Raw genomic sequence first — 16,530 nt, 5'->3', positions numbered from 1 at the left:
TGAGGCACTCCACTGATTACCTTTTTCCACTGTGAAAACAGACCATTTAATCCCACTCTCTGTTTTCTGTGAATGTGAGTCGGATATTTACTCTTTCAAATAATACAAGGACAATTTATTTATTTATTTGTTTTTATATACTGACGTTCGTGGGTACATCACATCGGTTTACGATAAATGAAATTTAAGATTCAATAACAAAAAAATCAAAGTATCACCAGGGAGAACTCCATGAAATTAGCAAGTAGCACATTTAAAACAAATTAGAGAAAAATATTTTTCATTCAGCGCACAATTAAGCTCTGGAATTCGTTGCCGGAGGATATGTTAAAGGAAGTTGGCATTGCTGGGCTTAAAAAAGGTTTGGACAAGTTCCTGGAGGAGATGTCCATAAACTGCCAATAATCAAGTTGTCTTAGGGAATAGGCACTGCTTATTAATGGGATCTATTTGATTTTTGGGTACTCGCCACGTACTTGTATCCTGGATTGGCCTCTGTTGGAGACAGGATGCTGGGCTTGATGGAGCCTCAGTCTGACCCAGTGTGGCAACTTCTTATTTTACTGTGTTAAGATTTTACATTTCGTTGTGTGCAGAACCACTCAAGTTTATTAAGCAGATATAGTGGCCCATTACCTCTCATCACTCTGCATACCAATCACAAGCTTTTTAAATTGTGCCCAAACTGAGATGGGAAGTCAGTGTAACGTCATAAGCATCCATCTGGATGATATTCGTCTATGATGCCCCAACACCACCTGAGCATATCAGGATCATTTGAGTTGTGGTCATGGTCGCCTTGAGATTGCTGTTCATTAGCTGGAGATGGGAGTGTGTGTGGAGGGAGGAGGGGGAAGGAATAATGTGTATCAGATTTTTCTCTTCCATTCCTCTGAATCTCTACTTTTTCCCTTTTCCCCCTGCTGCTCACCATCACCACTTCTTCCCCTCCCATGGATGACCCCTGCATGTTCCCCTTCCTCTCTCCCTGACCCCAGCACTCTCTTTGCTCTCATCCCCTTGTGTCACAGCTCCCTGACTTGTGTACCCATCACTCTACCCTCAGCTGAGTGAGTCCAAGTCCTGGAATCACAGCTGCAGACTGAGCTGTGTCTGTTGCAGGCCCTCTCCAGTTTTTCCCCCATATTCTGCCTGCAGTTGTCTGCTCCATAATTATTGCCCCTTTCCTTTTCAACCCTTACAGACTTACTGGGGAAGGGAAGTAGCTGGAGCTGTTAAACAGAGAGGCTCCGAGATTATTTTTAGTGTTTCCTGGGGCAATTGATGCAAATTCCCTGAGTCTCAGGATGAAATCAGGAGAGTTCACTACATTTTGAATAAGGTGTAGCCTACATGTAAGCCTCTGCGAGAGGCCCATACATAGGCCATGAGTAATAGAAACATAGAAATGATGGCAGAAAAGGACCAAATGGTCCCTCCAGTCTGCCCAGCAAGCTTATGGTAGCACCAGATGTGCTATACAGGTCTCCCCCCAAAAGGTATCATCAGGGGCTGGCAACTGCTGTGCCATACAAGTTACCCCCATACTTAGTTTCCCAAACTGTTAAAGTCAGGGCCCTTGTTGCTTGCTGTCTGAGTCCAAGTTTCCCGTTACTTCCTGCTGTTGAAGCAGAGAGCAATGTTGGAGTTGCATCAACAGCATAAAGACCTATTGGTTAAGGGTAGTAACAGCTGTATCAGCAAGTTATCCCCATGCTTGTTTGTTTTCCCAAACCATAAAATTCAATGTCCTTGTTGGTTGCTGCCTGAATCTAATTCCCCTTTTCCCTCTGCTGTTGAAGCAGAGAGCAATATTGGAGTTGCATCAACAGTATCAAGGCTTATTGGTTAAGGGTCGTAACCCCCACACCAGCAAGTTACCCCCATGTACTCTTTTCTTCATTTCCATCATCTAGCCTTTAGGGACCCACAGTGTTTATCCCATGCCCCTTTGAAATCCTTCACCACCTCCTCTGGAAGAGCATTCCAGGCATCCACCACCCTCTCTGTGAAGAAACATTTCCTGACATTGGTCCCTGGAGTTTCATTTCATGACCCCTAGTTCTATTGATTTCTTTCCAACGGAGAAGATTTGTCAAATGTGCATCATTAAAACCTTTCAGGTATCTGAAGATCTGTATCATATCACCCCTGCGCCTCCTCTCCTCCTTCAACCTCTCCTCATAAATCATTTGATGGAGACCCCCCCCCCCCCCCAACCATTTTTGTCGCCCTTCTCTGGACTGTCTCCATCCTGTCTCTGCCCGTTGTGAGATAGGGTGTTCAGAACTGAGAGTAAACAGTACAGAAATTGCAGGGGGTGCTGCAAGGCAGGATTGAGGTTCATTGGCAGCAATCTTTATGTGTACTGAAACAGCAGGGTGCGGTGCAGGGCAGGGATGACAGAGCTGTGAGGGAGGGGGTCTCAGTCTCAGTATTTTATTAGCAGGGCGCGCTGGCGGGCAGGATCGAGGTGCGCGGGCAGAGCTATGTGCGAGGTCTCAGTTCTGGAATAGCGGGGGGGTGAGGGGGCGTCATGAGGCAGGGTACGACTGAGGTAGGCTGGGAGAGTTAGGAAGGTATGGGTCTCTGTACTAGAATAGCAAGGGTGCCGCAGGGCAGGACTGTGTTTGGCTGTGATTGGAGGTGAGGGGGAGGGCACGAGGTTGGCATCTCCTGGAATATTAGTAACGTGTGGCCTCTGGCTGCTCGTGCATCTCTAGCGTTCACAAATAACAGTAATAATTCAGTCGGCACTTTACAGACAGGTTCTAACATCTACAGGCCTTAATTTCGTTTTTAACTCCCTTAAAACTTCTCTGGCTCTGCAGCATGAAAAATATCTTTCCAGCTCATTATTTGAAAGTGCTCTCCCACCGTGCGTTTCTGTAGCTCGCTAATCACCAGGAGCAATTTCCTGCTCGTTATCTGATTCCCATTTCAGTATTTACTCTCAGTTATGCTTTCTTTCCCCAGGGCCCGGCCCTACACCTGTCACATCCCCTTCTGCACAAAGGAATATGTGCAGGAGCCTTCAGCAATCAGCCCTCAGTTACTTTACCACTGACTGCCTGTGTTTTACCTTGGGGAAGTTACTTTATCACCCCACATCTCCCGACTAATCCCCGGCTCTGTCACTGTGTGTGTGTTATCTCAGAGGAGTCGCTTTACCTCCTAGTGCCTCACGTTTAATCCCCGGCTCTGCCACTGTATGTTTGTTACCTCAGAGGAGTCGCTTTACTTCCTGGTGCCTCACATTTAATCCCCGGCTCTGCCACCAATTGTGCGACCTCAAGGGAGTCACTTTACCTCCTGGTGCCTCATATCTAATCCCCGGCTCTGTCACTGATTGTGTGACCTCAGGGAAATCACTTTACCTCTTGGTGCCTCATTTCTAATCCCCGGCTCTGTCAATGTGTGACCTCACGGAAATCAATTTAACTCCTGGTGCCACACATTTAATCCCCGGCTCTGCTACTGACTCTGTTACATTGGGTGAATCACTTTATATCCCTGGTGCCTAATCCCTGGCTCTGTCACTGTGCATGTGTTAGCTTAGAGGAGTCACTTTACCTCTTAGTGCTTCATGTTTAATCCCCGGCTCTGTCACTGTGTGTGTGTTATCTCAGAGGAGTCACTTTACCTCTTAGTGCTTCATGTTTAATCCCCGGCTCTGTTACATTGGGTGAATCACTTTATATCCCTGGTGCCTAATCCCCGGCTCTGTCACTGTGTGTGTGTTATCTCAGAGGAGTCACTTTACCTCCTAGTGCCTCACATTTAATCCCCGGCTCTGTCACTGACTCTGTTACATTGGGTGAATCACTTTATATCCCTGGTGCCTAATCCCCGGCTCTGTCACTGTGTGTGTGTTATCTCAGATGAGTCGCTTCACCTCCTGGTACCTCAAGTTTAAACTTCGGCTCTGTCACTAATTGTGTGACCTCAGGGGAATCACTTAACTTCCTGGTGCCTCATATCTAATCCCCGGCTCTGACACTGTGTCTGTGTTATCTCAGAGGAGTCACTTTACCTCCTGGTGCCTCAAGTTTAATCCCTGGCTCTGTCACTGACTCTGATACATCAGGGGAATCACTTTATATCCCTTGTGCCTGAGTCTAATCCCCGGCTCTGTCACTGTGTGTGTGTTATCTCAGAGGAGTCACTTTACCTCTTAGTGCTTCATGTTTAATCCCCGGCTCTGTTACATTGGGTGAATCACTTTATATCCCTGGTGCCTAATCCCCGGCTCTGTCACTGACTCTGTTACATTGGGTAATCACTTTATATCCCTGGTGCCTGAGTCTAATCCCCGGCTCTGTCACTGTGTCTGTGTTGTCTCAGCGGAGTCGCTTTACTTCCTAGTGCCTCACGTTTAATCCCCAGCTCTGAGTCTGTTACATCAGGGCAATCACTTTATCTCCCCGCATCTCCCGTCTAATCCCCGGCTCTGTCATTGTGCATGTGTTATCTCAGAGGAGTCGCTTTACCTCTTAGTGCTTCATGGCTAATCCCCGGCTCTGTCACTGACTCTGTTACATTGGGGTAATCACTTTATATCCCTGGTGCTTGAGTCTAATCCCCGGCTCTGTCACTGACTATGTGAGTAGACCCTGGGTCAATCACTTCATCTCCCTGTGCCTTAGGTCTAATCCCCGGCTCTGTCACCGACTGTGTCCGCCACCTTGGGGGCGAGTTACTTTATTTCTCTGCGCCTCACGTCTGGCCCCCCAGCTCTATCAGCGACTCCCTGTGCGTGTGAACTCGGAGCAAGTCACTTTATCTCTGTGGGCCGGACCTCTAATCCCCCAGCCCTACTGATGACTCAGACCGATTCTTTGCAATCATCCTTTGGTGGCTTTTGTGACCGCGTGATCCAGCTGTCGCCGCGAGGCACGCAGGAGGAACAAGCAAAGGAAGAGGCCTGCAAGTCTTTATCGCGTGCCTGCCCGAGGCACCACTCGGGCCTGCAAATGCCTCTCCCCGGCGCGCCCGTCTTCTGCGCAGTCTCTCCCAGCCGCGGCCGGCGGCTTCCGGGCGGCCCCCCCCCCTGGAAGTTCCACCGCCGAGCCCGGCTGCCTCTCTCCCTCCGGCGCGCCTGCGCTCTCTGGGCGGTCTGTTAATGGCGGCAAGACCTGTGTTAATTTGTTATTGGCAGATTGGGGAGGGATAGGCCGTGGCTGGCATCAGGCACAATGGAGAGATCATTTATTTTCTTTCCTTACTTTTACTGTCTCTGATTCCCTCTGTTCATTTTGTAGGTGCAACATCTCTCTTCCCTACAGCCTTTTTACCTTCGATATATCTCTTATCTATCCGTCTCCCCTTTTCTCCTTCTGTTTTTTTTTTCTTCATTGTCCTTCTCCCTTTCTCTACCTCTACATCTCTTAGTCTTTCTTCTTGCTCCTTTCTTCTCTCTATTTTTCCCCACCCTCCTATGATCACTGATCTTTCCCACATGGGGACTAGGGATGTTTAAGCCTCTACCTGGTACATCTAAGAGCTTTTCTCAACAAGTGTGAATTTTTCCCATTCTGTGCCTACAGAAATAGTCTCTTTCCTCCCTCCTCGGCCTGCAGGGGGCGTTACTGTCTTATATGGCGCAGTTCTTCGTGTTATAAAGAGTCAGGGGTGCGCAAGGATTCCAAGGGAGGGAGGAAAAAGACGTACAGGATTCTGAGCCACAGGAAGGGTTTTTCGGCTGTGGGCGAGGCAGGGGTTCGAGAGAGCGCTGCAAAAGCCGGGCCTTCCGGTTCCTCTTCTCAGGGGGGGGGCGAGGGAGGATGGGTTTTCAGCCCAGGATCCTGCAGAGAAAAGAGGAATTATTCTGCTTAAAACCAGGGCGATTTACGGGGGGGAGAAATCTAAACCTCGCTCCCCCTCCCAGGCAGCGCTCCTGCGGACGTCGTCGCGCTGTGCCGGCCGGGTCGCCCGCGCCCCCAGACGCCGATTCTCCGCTTACCCGCACGCTTCTGAACTCACGCCCGGGGGCTCGCCCACCACTTCAGTCCCGAGACCGTCGGCTCACGCGCTCGCTCTCTCAGTCACACCGTCGTTAGCGCACGTGCGCTGCCATTCGCGCGCTAACCAGGGTTTGCCACCTCACCCCGGGTCAAGCCAGCAGCCTGATCCAGTCCCGGTTTTGCCCCATTGCATGGTTATGGACCTGTAAGTCTGATTTTTTTTTTTTTCTCCCCAAAACCGGGGCTGGATCAGGCTGCTCGGCCGAGCCAGGGTGAGGTGGCAGAATCTGTCACTAACAAACGCAGTCATGAGCTCACTCACGGGCATTATCTCACACGGACACGGGCTATTAGTGCTCTGTAAATGCAGGGAGGGGGAGGACCCTGCTGTGGCACCTCACCATTGGCGGAAGAACAGCTGGAAGACAGGAATGGCCACGAGCTGGAAGAGCAGAGGATCGTTCAGCAGGCCCCGGGGGGCAGTCGTCCAAACGGGCCCGAGCTTGCTGCCGTTGGCGTGCAGGAAAGGCACATCTGCGGGGGGGGGGAGAGCAGAGGAAGGTTATCGGCCAAATGGAGCGGAGCCTGGCGTAAGGGCAGGCGGCAGCGGAGCGGCATGGAGGGGCCAACGTGGAGGGCCAGGCCTTCTTCCGAGGGTTGGCGACAGTGCGCGTAGGCCCTCCCACTCATTTTACTTCCATACCCAGTCACCCGAGGCTGAGGAACGGGGACCCAGAGGGCAAGCCCACCTGAGGACATCCCGTGGATGGCAGGTAAAGGGAAAGAAGTGAAGGGAAAGCCAGAGATCAACTGGTACCTAGAAACAAATCGTGCCGAGATTAGATGGTCCTTCTGGTCCTAAGTTTCTAGATATTACTGATCAACCAAGCTGAGGAGGACTCGCATCAGCACGTAGAGTGGACCTCTCCAGACGAGTATGCAGTTTCCACACGTACTCTTTATGTTTTACATTTTTATACCTCCTTACGTCACAAACGTGAGCCCAAGGCAGTTTACATTACAGATTAAAAAAAAATACAATAATCATTAAAAAGTGATCCCTAACACGTAGAACAGCCCCATCTTCCTCCCCCCCCCCCCCAACTTCCCGCCCTAACTCGTCACTTGGGAACAGGTCTCCCTGTAATACGAAGCTAGAGAACATAATTGACATTACAAATAAAGCCACAAAAGACCCATCCCACACCCTCCCAACTAAATGCCAAAATGCAATACATCAAACTACTGGGAACTCCCTTAGACTTAACCCCTCATTGCCAAGAACAGAATAGGCAATGCATTCTCTAGACCATTCCCAGTGTCATTCTCCGCTCTACCCTGAAGGAACTCAAAAAAGGGTGGACCCCTCTCCTTTGATTCACCACTGGAGAGTCGAGCTACCCTCCAGTGGCAGACCTTCAGTGATAGTCTGCCGTGGATGATGTCACCAAGGGGGAGGAGCCACCAGTGAGGTCCAGGTCTAGAATGGCATTGGGCAAGACAAGCACGGCAAGGACCAGGTGTAAAAAAAAAAGGTCTTATCTCTCCTGCAGCCCCAGTGCGTTGCAGGTTCCAGAAACTCAGGGATTTTTCTCTGGGCCTGGTCCTTGCTAGCTGTCCCAGCAGAGAATGTGATGGTGGCTATGGACTGTAATAGCCCGTCTGGCCCGTGCCCAATTTGACTCCTGCTGCAACACTGCAGGAGCCATTAGCTCTCTGGCTTTCCATTCTCTTCTTCGCCACTGGGGAACTGTGTCTGTGCTTAAACCCAGGCTTTCTGGGATCCGGATACTGGTGTTTGTCTCCAGCCCCCCTCGCCCGGGAGGCTGATCCCTGCATCCACCACCCTTTGCATGAAGAAATATTTTCTGGTGTTTCTCCCCCCTGTCAACCCCCTGGTGCTTCAACCTCTGACCTCATGTCCTAGAGCATTCCTTCCTCTGAAAACAGTTTGGTCCTTGTGCCTAATTTAGATCTCTGAGGTATCTGAATGCCTCTATTGCATCCCCCCTGCCTTTCCTTTCCTCTAGGGCACACTACATATTTCGTTTCTTAAGTCTCGTGTTAACCCCTGCGCCAGTTTTGCTGACCTTTTGCAGGAACACCTCCAGCCGGTCTCTGTCCAGTTTTGGACACCGCATTCTAGAAGAAGTCTTGCCAACCACCCTCACAGGGGGTATTATTGACACCTTTTTTGCTGCTTGCCGCTTATGTCTCTCCCTATGCACCCCAGCATCCCCCTGGCTTGTTGCACTCTTTTACTGTCCTGAGATCGTTACATAGAAATCACCCCTCGGTCTCTCTCGTGACTGCTGAACACTGCGCTGATGTCTGTCTCATGTGGCCCACAGCTTAGTTTAAGAAAAAGAGGATATTTTTTTTTCCCCCCAGACTCACCAGCTGGATCCTTCTCGTGAAGTCCTTCCGTTGTGGGTTGTGGCTCTCTGGTCACTTCTGGTTCTGGGTATGGTTCTGCCAAATAAGAAAGAGAGAGAGAGAGAGAGAAAGAGAGAGATGAGGGGCGAGATACCAGGTTCATGCTGCAAAGCAGTGGGCAAGACCAGAAGAAGAGCCAGTGTGTAGCCTTACTCTACTGCTTCCCTTGTGGGGAACCCAAGGCTCAGAGGGTTGCACGAGTCACACTTCCTACTGTCTGGTCTATCCTAGTTGAGATGGGGTGGGGGGGGGGGGGGAGGCAGGGGTAAAGGCTGGAATTTACCACCCATGAGTGCTCACCCCCAGCTCTGTCGTTGGCGCTCTGGATGTGTGACTTCGAGCCCTGTGCCTTAGGTCTCTCATCCCTGCCTCCGACGCCCTCCCCGTGTGACTTTGGAGACATCACTTGATCTCTCCGTGCCTCGGTTCTAATCCCTGGGTCCGTCACCGAACCCTTCCTGAGGGACCTTGGGTTGAGTCACTTTTACCACCTTCTCCTCCTCCAGCCACTCATACGTGGGACGACTTTGCTACCAGCAAATAACCAAAGAACAACCCCCTTGGGAATGAAGAAAAGATGAACCACATGCCCCCTCCGATACCGTGCACCGTGAGCCTGGTCCCCTGCTGGGTCTCTGTGACGAAGATCCTCCTCTCTCCACAGAATCTGAAGGCCACCAGGCAGAAGTACGTCTTGCTGTCCTGCTGGCTCACGTCGCTGACCCACAGGGTAGTGATTCCTTTCTTCCCTGGGGCTTCGATTAGGTGTGTCCTCCCTTTGTACAGGTGGTGGATGAGCTCGGGGTTGGGGTGGTAGAGGTAGTCCCCCCAGATATGTCTGGCCCTCCAGTAGACCCCGATCCACATGGGGTCCGTCTCTCTGTGGTCCCCGTGGTAGGTGAAAGTGCAGGTGAGGTTGATCGACTCCCCCAGGAGGGCCGACATCTCCGCGGGCTGGGTCACGAAGTAGCCAGGCATCTGCACCCGTCCCGTGAAAACTTGCAAACAAAATAAAGGGGGGGGGGGGGGGGAAACAAAACAAAACAACAAAGAAAATGTAAGACAAGGAACCGGGGTGGCAGCAGCAAAGAGAGCTCCAGCGAAGCCTGAATTGACTCCCAGGGCCGCTAGGGCCTACGGCTAGCATGGCAGAATGTAGGGCTATCGCATTTCCCGCCCCCCAATCTTGCCCCAGACCTTGGAAGGTGCCCCTCCCGCCGCCTCCTCTCCTCGGCTCCAGCAGCGATCCTCAGAGCGCGGTGAGTGTGGAGACTTAAGTCGGTGCTCAGAAGCCGCGCAACCTCTGGGCTTCCTTTCTGGGGGGGGGGGGGGGGGCAGAACCTGCGAGATCGAAGCTTATTCCCCCCCATACTCGCTGTGCTTTGAGGACTGCGGCCGGATTCGAGATCCTGGAGGCGCCGCGCATATCTTGGAGTTTTGCGCGGGGGGGAGGGGGGGGGGCGGCGTGTGACAACGGCGCTGGAATGAGCGCGAGGAGGCGGCGGCCGACCAAATCCTCCCTCCCCCCCCCCCCTTACCCCCGACCTGCAGGCGTGTTCCGAATCGGTTCTGCCAGACGCTGAGGGAGCCGTTCCTGGACCACATCTGCACGCGGCAGCAGTACTTCTTGCTGTCCAGGGCCTGGAGGTCATCGATGCGGATGGAGCCGGACTGCTCCCCCCGGGGGTCCCCCACCAGCGAGATGCGGTCCGCGTAGAAGGGCAGGACGAAGTTCTCCATGTGGTTGTAGATGAACTCTCCGCAGAAGTCCTCCTCGCCGGCTCTCCAGAGGACGTTGACCTCCAACACGGGCTCCAGCTCCGGGGGGTAAGAGAAGCTGCACGAGATGGTCACCGAATCCCCCTCTAAAGGCAGCAGCACGTCCGGCTGGTACACCTGGAACTCTGAGGAATCTGACAGAAGGAGAGACAGGTGAAGGGGCGCTGCTGTGTTTTATGCACACACTGCCCCACAGGACCAGGCACACAGGATAGGCAAGCGGGCAAAGCTACGTGATGTTACTGAGGTAGGGGCTATAGGGCTCCTGGCGCTGGCCGGGCCCACTGCTTCGTTCCTGGCCCTGGGCGTGCCTAACGCAGGACCTGCAACACGGGCAGCGGCAACGCAAGCTCCCCTTCCCCTATCCCCAACAACAAACACACACACACACGCACACACACAGCCCTGTTACAGAACAGGAGCAGCACAGGCAGCAGCAGCGCCAGTTTCTAAACCCCTCTCCCCCTCCCAAGACACACACAGCCCCACCGAGGAACAGGGACAGCACAGGCAACACGCACACCCAAACGCACGCATAACCCTGGTGCAGCACGCATGCACACACACCCTGTCCTGCCATGGAACAGCGTGGGCAGCAGCACTAGGGTTGTCAGCTGGCCCCCAGATTTTCAGGACGGGCTGATCCGTAGATTTGGTGCCCTTATTGATTGCCCTGCGAAAAACAAAGACTACAAGTTCACGCAGGCTGTGGGCTAAAAGCCAGGACTGGATCAGCCTGTCCTGAAAATCTGGAGCCAGTTAGTAACCCTAAGCAGCACTGTCAGCTACACTCACACACACACACATATGCATTGCTCTCCTACAATGCCACGCACACACATGTGCTGCTCTCTTATATTTACACACACACACACGCACTGCTCTCCTGCAATGCCACGCACACACATGTGCTGGTCTTTTATATTTTCAAACACACACACACGCACTGCTCTCCTACAATGCCACGCACACACATGTGCTGGTCTTTTATATTTTCAAACACACACACACGCACTGCTCTCCTACAATGCCACGCACACACATGTGCTGGTCTTTTATATTTTCAAACACACACACACGCACTGCTCTCCTACAATGCCACACACACACACATGCTGCTCTCCTACCTTGCACCCTGAGCTCAGTCCCTCCTCCGCTCTTCCACACCCTCTCCATCCTCTGGCGGGTGACGATCCCCACACTGCAGCAGTACCGGTCATGGTCGGCCAGGGTCACCTGGGGTATGTAGAGGACGGCTGATTGTCTCCCCGCAGCCTCCCTGATCGTTGGTCCGCGCCCTCCCTGGCTCCTGTTGCTAGAGTTGCTGCTTTGGCTGTAGATATAATTATTGCAGGTCTGGCCCCTGCTGAACCTCCAGGAAACCTTCGTCTCCAGGTTAGGGTTCAGGTCCTTGGAGTAGGTGAACTGACAGGGGAGGGCCACGTTCTCCCCCTCACTGACATGGATCTGTTCCGGCTGATCCACGCAAATCTCCTGAGCGCTGACACGGCCTACAGAGAAAGGATGAGAAAACCTAAAGTTATATGGTGTAGCTTGTGTACGGGGGGGGGGGAGCGAGCATTTTATCCTGAATATAAAGTTGCATGGCTTAACTTGAATATTAGGGACAGTGAAGGGAACAGGCATTTTACCCTTAGTACATAAGTTTCCTTAGCTGGAAGACCTGAATCTGATATTCATGATTTGCTTGCATGGCTACACGTGAACTTTTTCATCGTCCAAAATCTCACAAAACTGAGAAAATAATTTGTTAAAGGAATAAAGGGTTGAAGCACCCTCTCCCCGCTCCTCCCTTCTCCAGTGTTAATTCTCTCATCTGCTGTCAGCGCACATGGATCCCACCTTCACCCTGATGTCCTCGGTAGACAGGTCACAGTATAAGAGAGATGACCAACTGCCCCGAGTCCAGCGGCTTCCTGTCCAGATCGCACAGTCGCATCTGTGCTTGTGACACGGGGGGGGGGGGGCGGTATGATTACCGCTCCAAGCTCCAAGTCAGGCGGAGCCGGCCCTGGCTTTGCCCCGTGGCGCCGGGCCCGGCCCCCGCTTTTCTTCAGGAAATCTGGAGCTGGTGGGTAAACCCCAAGCAAAGCTAAGGCACTTAATAAAGGGATGTCCTTAGTACACAGGGGATGGATTAGATTTACCGTGACTTTAGTGCGAGGACACGTTTCCCTCCCCCCCCTCCTTTCCCGCCCGTCGCTTAAAACCAAGAGGAGGATATTACGGTAGCTCCCCCCCCCCCCCCGTAAGAGACATTACATACCCCAGCCGAGCAGCAGCAGGAGCAGCGAGACCGCGGGGAGCATGGCGGCGGGCTTCTCGTTCCCCCTCTCCCTGATCCGTTGAAATACCACACACACCCCCCCCGCACACCCCCCACCACCACCCCCTCCACTTCTCCCAGCCTCGGCGAAGGAGAGCGCCGGATCCTGCAGCTCCCTCGGCTTTCCGGGCTGTGTCTTGTGACCCGAGACTCTCAAGCAACAATGTGCTGCGTTATTAAAATATAAAAAAAAAAAAGAAAGAAAATCAGGAGAAAAGTCGATACAGTGATAACCGTCACCCTCCACCCCCCCCTCCCTCTCTCCCTCCACGGAAAATAAAGCAATGGTTTTGTCTTTTTCTCTAACAAATGTATCATGTTGGCAAAGTCCTTGAGAAATGTTTCCAGAAACGTGCAGATGAGGAAGGGGGGGTGTGTGTGTGTGTGTGTGTGTGTGTGTTGGTTTTGCCACCTCATTCAGGTCCAGTCCTGCTTTTTCCCATCTCCCGCCCTCCGCCGTGGCATGCAGGGAGATGTAGTTCCTGCATTTCACAGGGCAATGACATTGGACGTGCAGCTCCTCCGTGTGTGCAATGGTGGTGGGGGTGGGGTGGGGACAAATCCACGCCTATTTTAGGTAGGCCGCAGTCTGATGCTTACCTGGTGGTGGCACCAGAGCAGAACATCCAAACTTCCATCCCTATAAGAAGAGACCAATCTAAAACTAAAATTCAACGTAAACCAGTGTGACGTGCCTGTAACTAAAAATTGAAATACAGTGCACGTGGAAGAAATCATATATCCAATTGTAAAACATAATTCGGAGGAGGCAGAGCAAACTATCCAGTGCCCACTGGCTGGCAAAAACGTCCACCCAGCCAGTAGGCACCGCGAGGCAGCGCTCTGCTCGGAGGCGGGAGAGCGCCAATGCCCGGAACAGGTCCTCGCGGACCATGGGTACCTCCCCGACCAGTCGTCGCCCTCTGGTCTTGTAGACGGCCATTTTTGCAAGAGCCAGGAGGAGGTTGATGAGGACATCCCTTGCTCTATGAGCTGGGCTCCGGGACATGGTGCCCTCAAAAATAAACATGGGGGGGGGGGGGGGGAGAAATGGAGCCAGAACTGCGGGAGCACGTTTTTAAGGAAAATGAAAGGGGCTGCAGTCTGGCACAGAAGAAAACTGCATGGAATACAGATTCTGTCGTCCCACAAAAGGGACAGGAAGGTGAGGAATCCGTGAAGCGGGCTAAAAACGTGACCATGCTGAGAGCACCATGCAAGATTCTCCAGCCCAGGGATATGCTGGGAAGAGAAGGATAGCATTGAGGTTGCTATGGTTTCAAGGTGCAAAGGTTGTAGGACCCTCCTTTTCCTGGCCTAGGAAGAGAGAAAGAGCAATAAGGGCAAAGGGATGTCCGTCCCCTAGGCCAAGGAGAAGATAAAGAGTCTGTGAGTGCAGACTTGTGTCTCCAAGTCAGGACAGGTTTGAGAGGGTGGGATGGGGGATCCTCTTCATAACTGTTTGCTGGCAGCCACCGATTCCCCCTGACGTTAACAAAAGGCACCGATCCCCCCCACAGAAATTCAACAACTGTCGAGCAAGACAGAGAAATTTATATGCAAGCTCATAAACATATAGGGGAAAGGGGAGAGGAGGTAAGTTAAATAATAATTAGAAAATAGAGAGAGAGAGAGAAGGAGAGAGAGGGACAAACTGAATGGGCTTGGGAGGACCTGGGTTTAGGCCCCTGGTTGGGTCATTTGCTTTCTGGGCCAGCTGGGGATGGTGGTGCTGCAGAGGCAGTGTTCGAACCCCTCTGGTGGGGGGAGAGTCCCAGGCGTTGCTCAACGGTGACTCCTAGTGGCCGGAATTAGAATGTATGTTTGCCGGGTTCTGGAAGGAAGTTTGTGCCCCCCCCCCCCCCAGTTGAGGGCTGTTATTGCGATGGCTGGGTTGAATTGGGAAGGGCAATATATATGAGGAGGCAAAACAGCCGGGTAAGTGCCAGTGAAGCTTCGGGGTGCTATAGCCAAACAGAAGTCAGTTTTAATTGAGCTGGAAACCCAAAAGAAAAAAGAAAAAAAACTGCTGGGCAAAAGAGTGAGGAAACGGTTTTTAGTCAATAAGCAGGTCTGAATTAGACATGATCTGTGGGTGACATCATCTGGCAGCACTGAAAGGACTTCTTTCTCCAAGCTAGTAGAGCTTTGAGCTCTATTGAGCATGTGCAGGAGTTCTCATGTGGCCGTTGTCTCGAGTGGCTCCTCAGTGTCTTTTTTTTGTCTGAGCACAGCCCAGACATGTACTCAGTCTCTCCAGTCCTACAGTAAGTAAAAACTTAAAAGTGAAATAGTTAGGGAATGAATGGAATAATAAATAACCTTTGTATTCAGTGCCCCAGACTGTATCAGCGTTATCAGTATAATAACTTACCTGGCCTTTCCAGAGACACTTGATTAATTGGTTGGTACATGCTAAGATGTTTCAAGCTGGTGATTAGTTTGTTGGTCCATCAATTTATATTGAGGAGAGAAAATTCATTTAGAAGGGTACATTCATAGCAAATGTTTAAATTAATTTGTGTTTTCAGCTTAGTGGAACAATCCACACCTCTCCCCCCCCAACAAAACAAAAAACAACCCTAAGTGTTTTCTCATGGGAGATTACTCATTTGTAGATGATTCACTCACGTTAATGCAATTAATTCTTGCTCCAGAAGGTCAAGAAAAAGGAAAAACTCTCTAATCAATTAAGTTTCCACCTTTAGGGGATTGCCCATGGCAGATAAATCACCCAAGGGGTATTTCAGCTAGCTGCAGGGGATTTTCTTAACATCTGCTTCTTCCTAATGCAGTAACATGGGGCCAGACATGCTAAGAATTTTTTTTCCCATAGAAACAAAATAGGGTTGGGGGGAATAAAACCCCTTTAGTACAACATCATCATTGTTTATTTATATCACGCTTTTCAGCCACAGAGCATTGCACATAGAATTGCCAACAAAAGTGTAGAATAATGCTTGTAGAGTAAGACGTACAGAATAGTTGACAGTAGTTAATTAGATCTAGCCGAGGCAAGATGTGTCATACAAATAGAGATGCAAGAAGAGATAACCTGTCACACATACTGCATCTAAACAGCCGGTCGGTTACAATGGTTAAATAACTTTTGCTGAGGTAAGGCGCATCAGCGGACCCGTGCAGTGGTGCAATATGTATATATATATATAGTTGAATAGGTATGGTTAGAGCAGCGGGCGACGACCCAGGAAGACCAGCATTCAGATCCCGCTGTCACTCCTTGTGACCTTGGGCAAGCCACTTTACCCTCCGTTGCCTCAGGTACAAAATTAGATTGCAAACCCTGTGGAGTACCTGAATGTAATCTGCTCTGATGTACATTTTGAAGTGCCGAAAAGCAGAATATAAAAATCTCCAAATAAATAAATAAATACAGTATTTAGTAGGGTTTGTGTCCCTAGCTGGGATACAGGACATAAATAGTACCAATCTGCGTGCACAATGGAATATCATCTTTAATAGACATCATGTCCCTAGTTGGGATACAGAGTCCCTGATGAGCCCTTAAAAACATAGTAGATTACATTAGCTCATTAATTAATGAGTAGATGATGGAAGATAAAGACCAGTTGGCCTGCCCAGCCCGCCCCATTCTATTCCTCTTTACCTCTCACCTGCTGGACTTTAATGCTAAGAGATGCCAAGATGCCACTGAACCAAAAAAAATAAATAAATATATATATATATATATTATTTTTTTTTCCCTTGTTGCTGCTTGTATTACCCGATTACCAATGACATTAAACAAGTCATGAATTCCCACTGGTTTTAACCACAGCTGACTTAATACTAGTGAAATGTAATAAAAGCAATTGGAATGCCCTTTTGTAACTATGAATCTCATGGTGTTTTACGACTTATCGTTCACTTAGCAGTAACTTCTCAGGCCTCCCACTTCCTCTCCCCCTCTGAGCAGGAATGCATCACACCATCTCCGGTTGCTTCTTTACTGAGAATGATACATTGGAAAAAAAAATAAATTTG

The 16,530-nt window shown here is 50.8% G+C and overlaps 1 protein-coding gene across 1 annotated transcript; it reads right to left on the bottom strand.

The window, feature by feature from the left end:
* Positions 1-3,119: 3,119 nt before the first annotated feature.
* LOC115078731 lies at positions 3,120-12,548 on the bottom strand. The gene is made up of 7 exons (XM_029581722.1): positions 12,466-12,548; positions 11,306-11,689; positions 9,938-10,312; positions 9,002-9,397; positions 8,361-8,435; positions 6,365-6,497; positions 3,120-5,804 (listed from the first exon to the last, which is right to left on the bottom strand). The coding sequence occupies exons 1-7, from the start codon at positions 12,506-12,508 to the stop codon at positions 5,792-5,794; spliced, it is 1,419 nt and encodes a 472-aa protein (XP_029437582.1). The 5' UTR covers positions 12,509-12,548; the 3' UTR covers positions 3,120-5,791.
* Positions 12,549-16,530: the final 3,982 nt, after the last annotated feature.

This window comes from Rhinatrema bivittatum, chromosome 16 (genome assembly GCF_901001135.1).
Source record: "Rhinatrema bivittatum chromosome 16, aRhiBiv1.1, whole genome shotgun sequence".
NCBI classification, from domain to species: Eukaryota; Metazoa; Chordata; class Amphibia; order Gymnophiona; family Rhinatrematidae; genus Rhinatrema; species Rhinatrema bivittatum.
The sequence above is the reverse complement of the archived record's forward strand: the minus strand, read 5'-3'. Positions and strand labels throughout refer to the sequence as shown.

Coding starts and splice junctions, on each gene's coding strand:
- LOC115078731 (XM_029581722.1), bottom strand. CDS start 12,508: ATGCTCCCCGCGGTCTCGCTGCTCCTGCTGCTGCTCGGCTGGG. Junction 11,690..12,465: donor CCTGCTGCTGCTCGGCTGGG/GTATGTAATGTC, acceptor CTTTCTCTGTAG/GCCGTGTCAGCGCTCAGGAG. Junction 10,313..11,305: donor GACTGAGCTCAGGGTGCAAG/GTAGGAGAGCAG, acceptor TCCTTCTGTCAG/ATTCCTCAGAGTTCCAGGTG.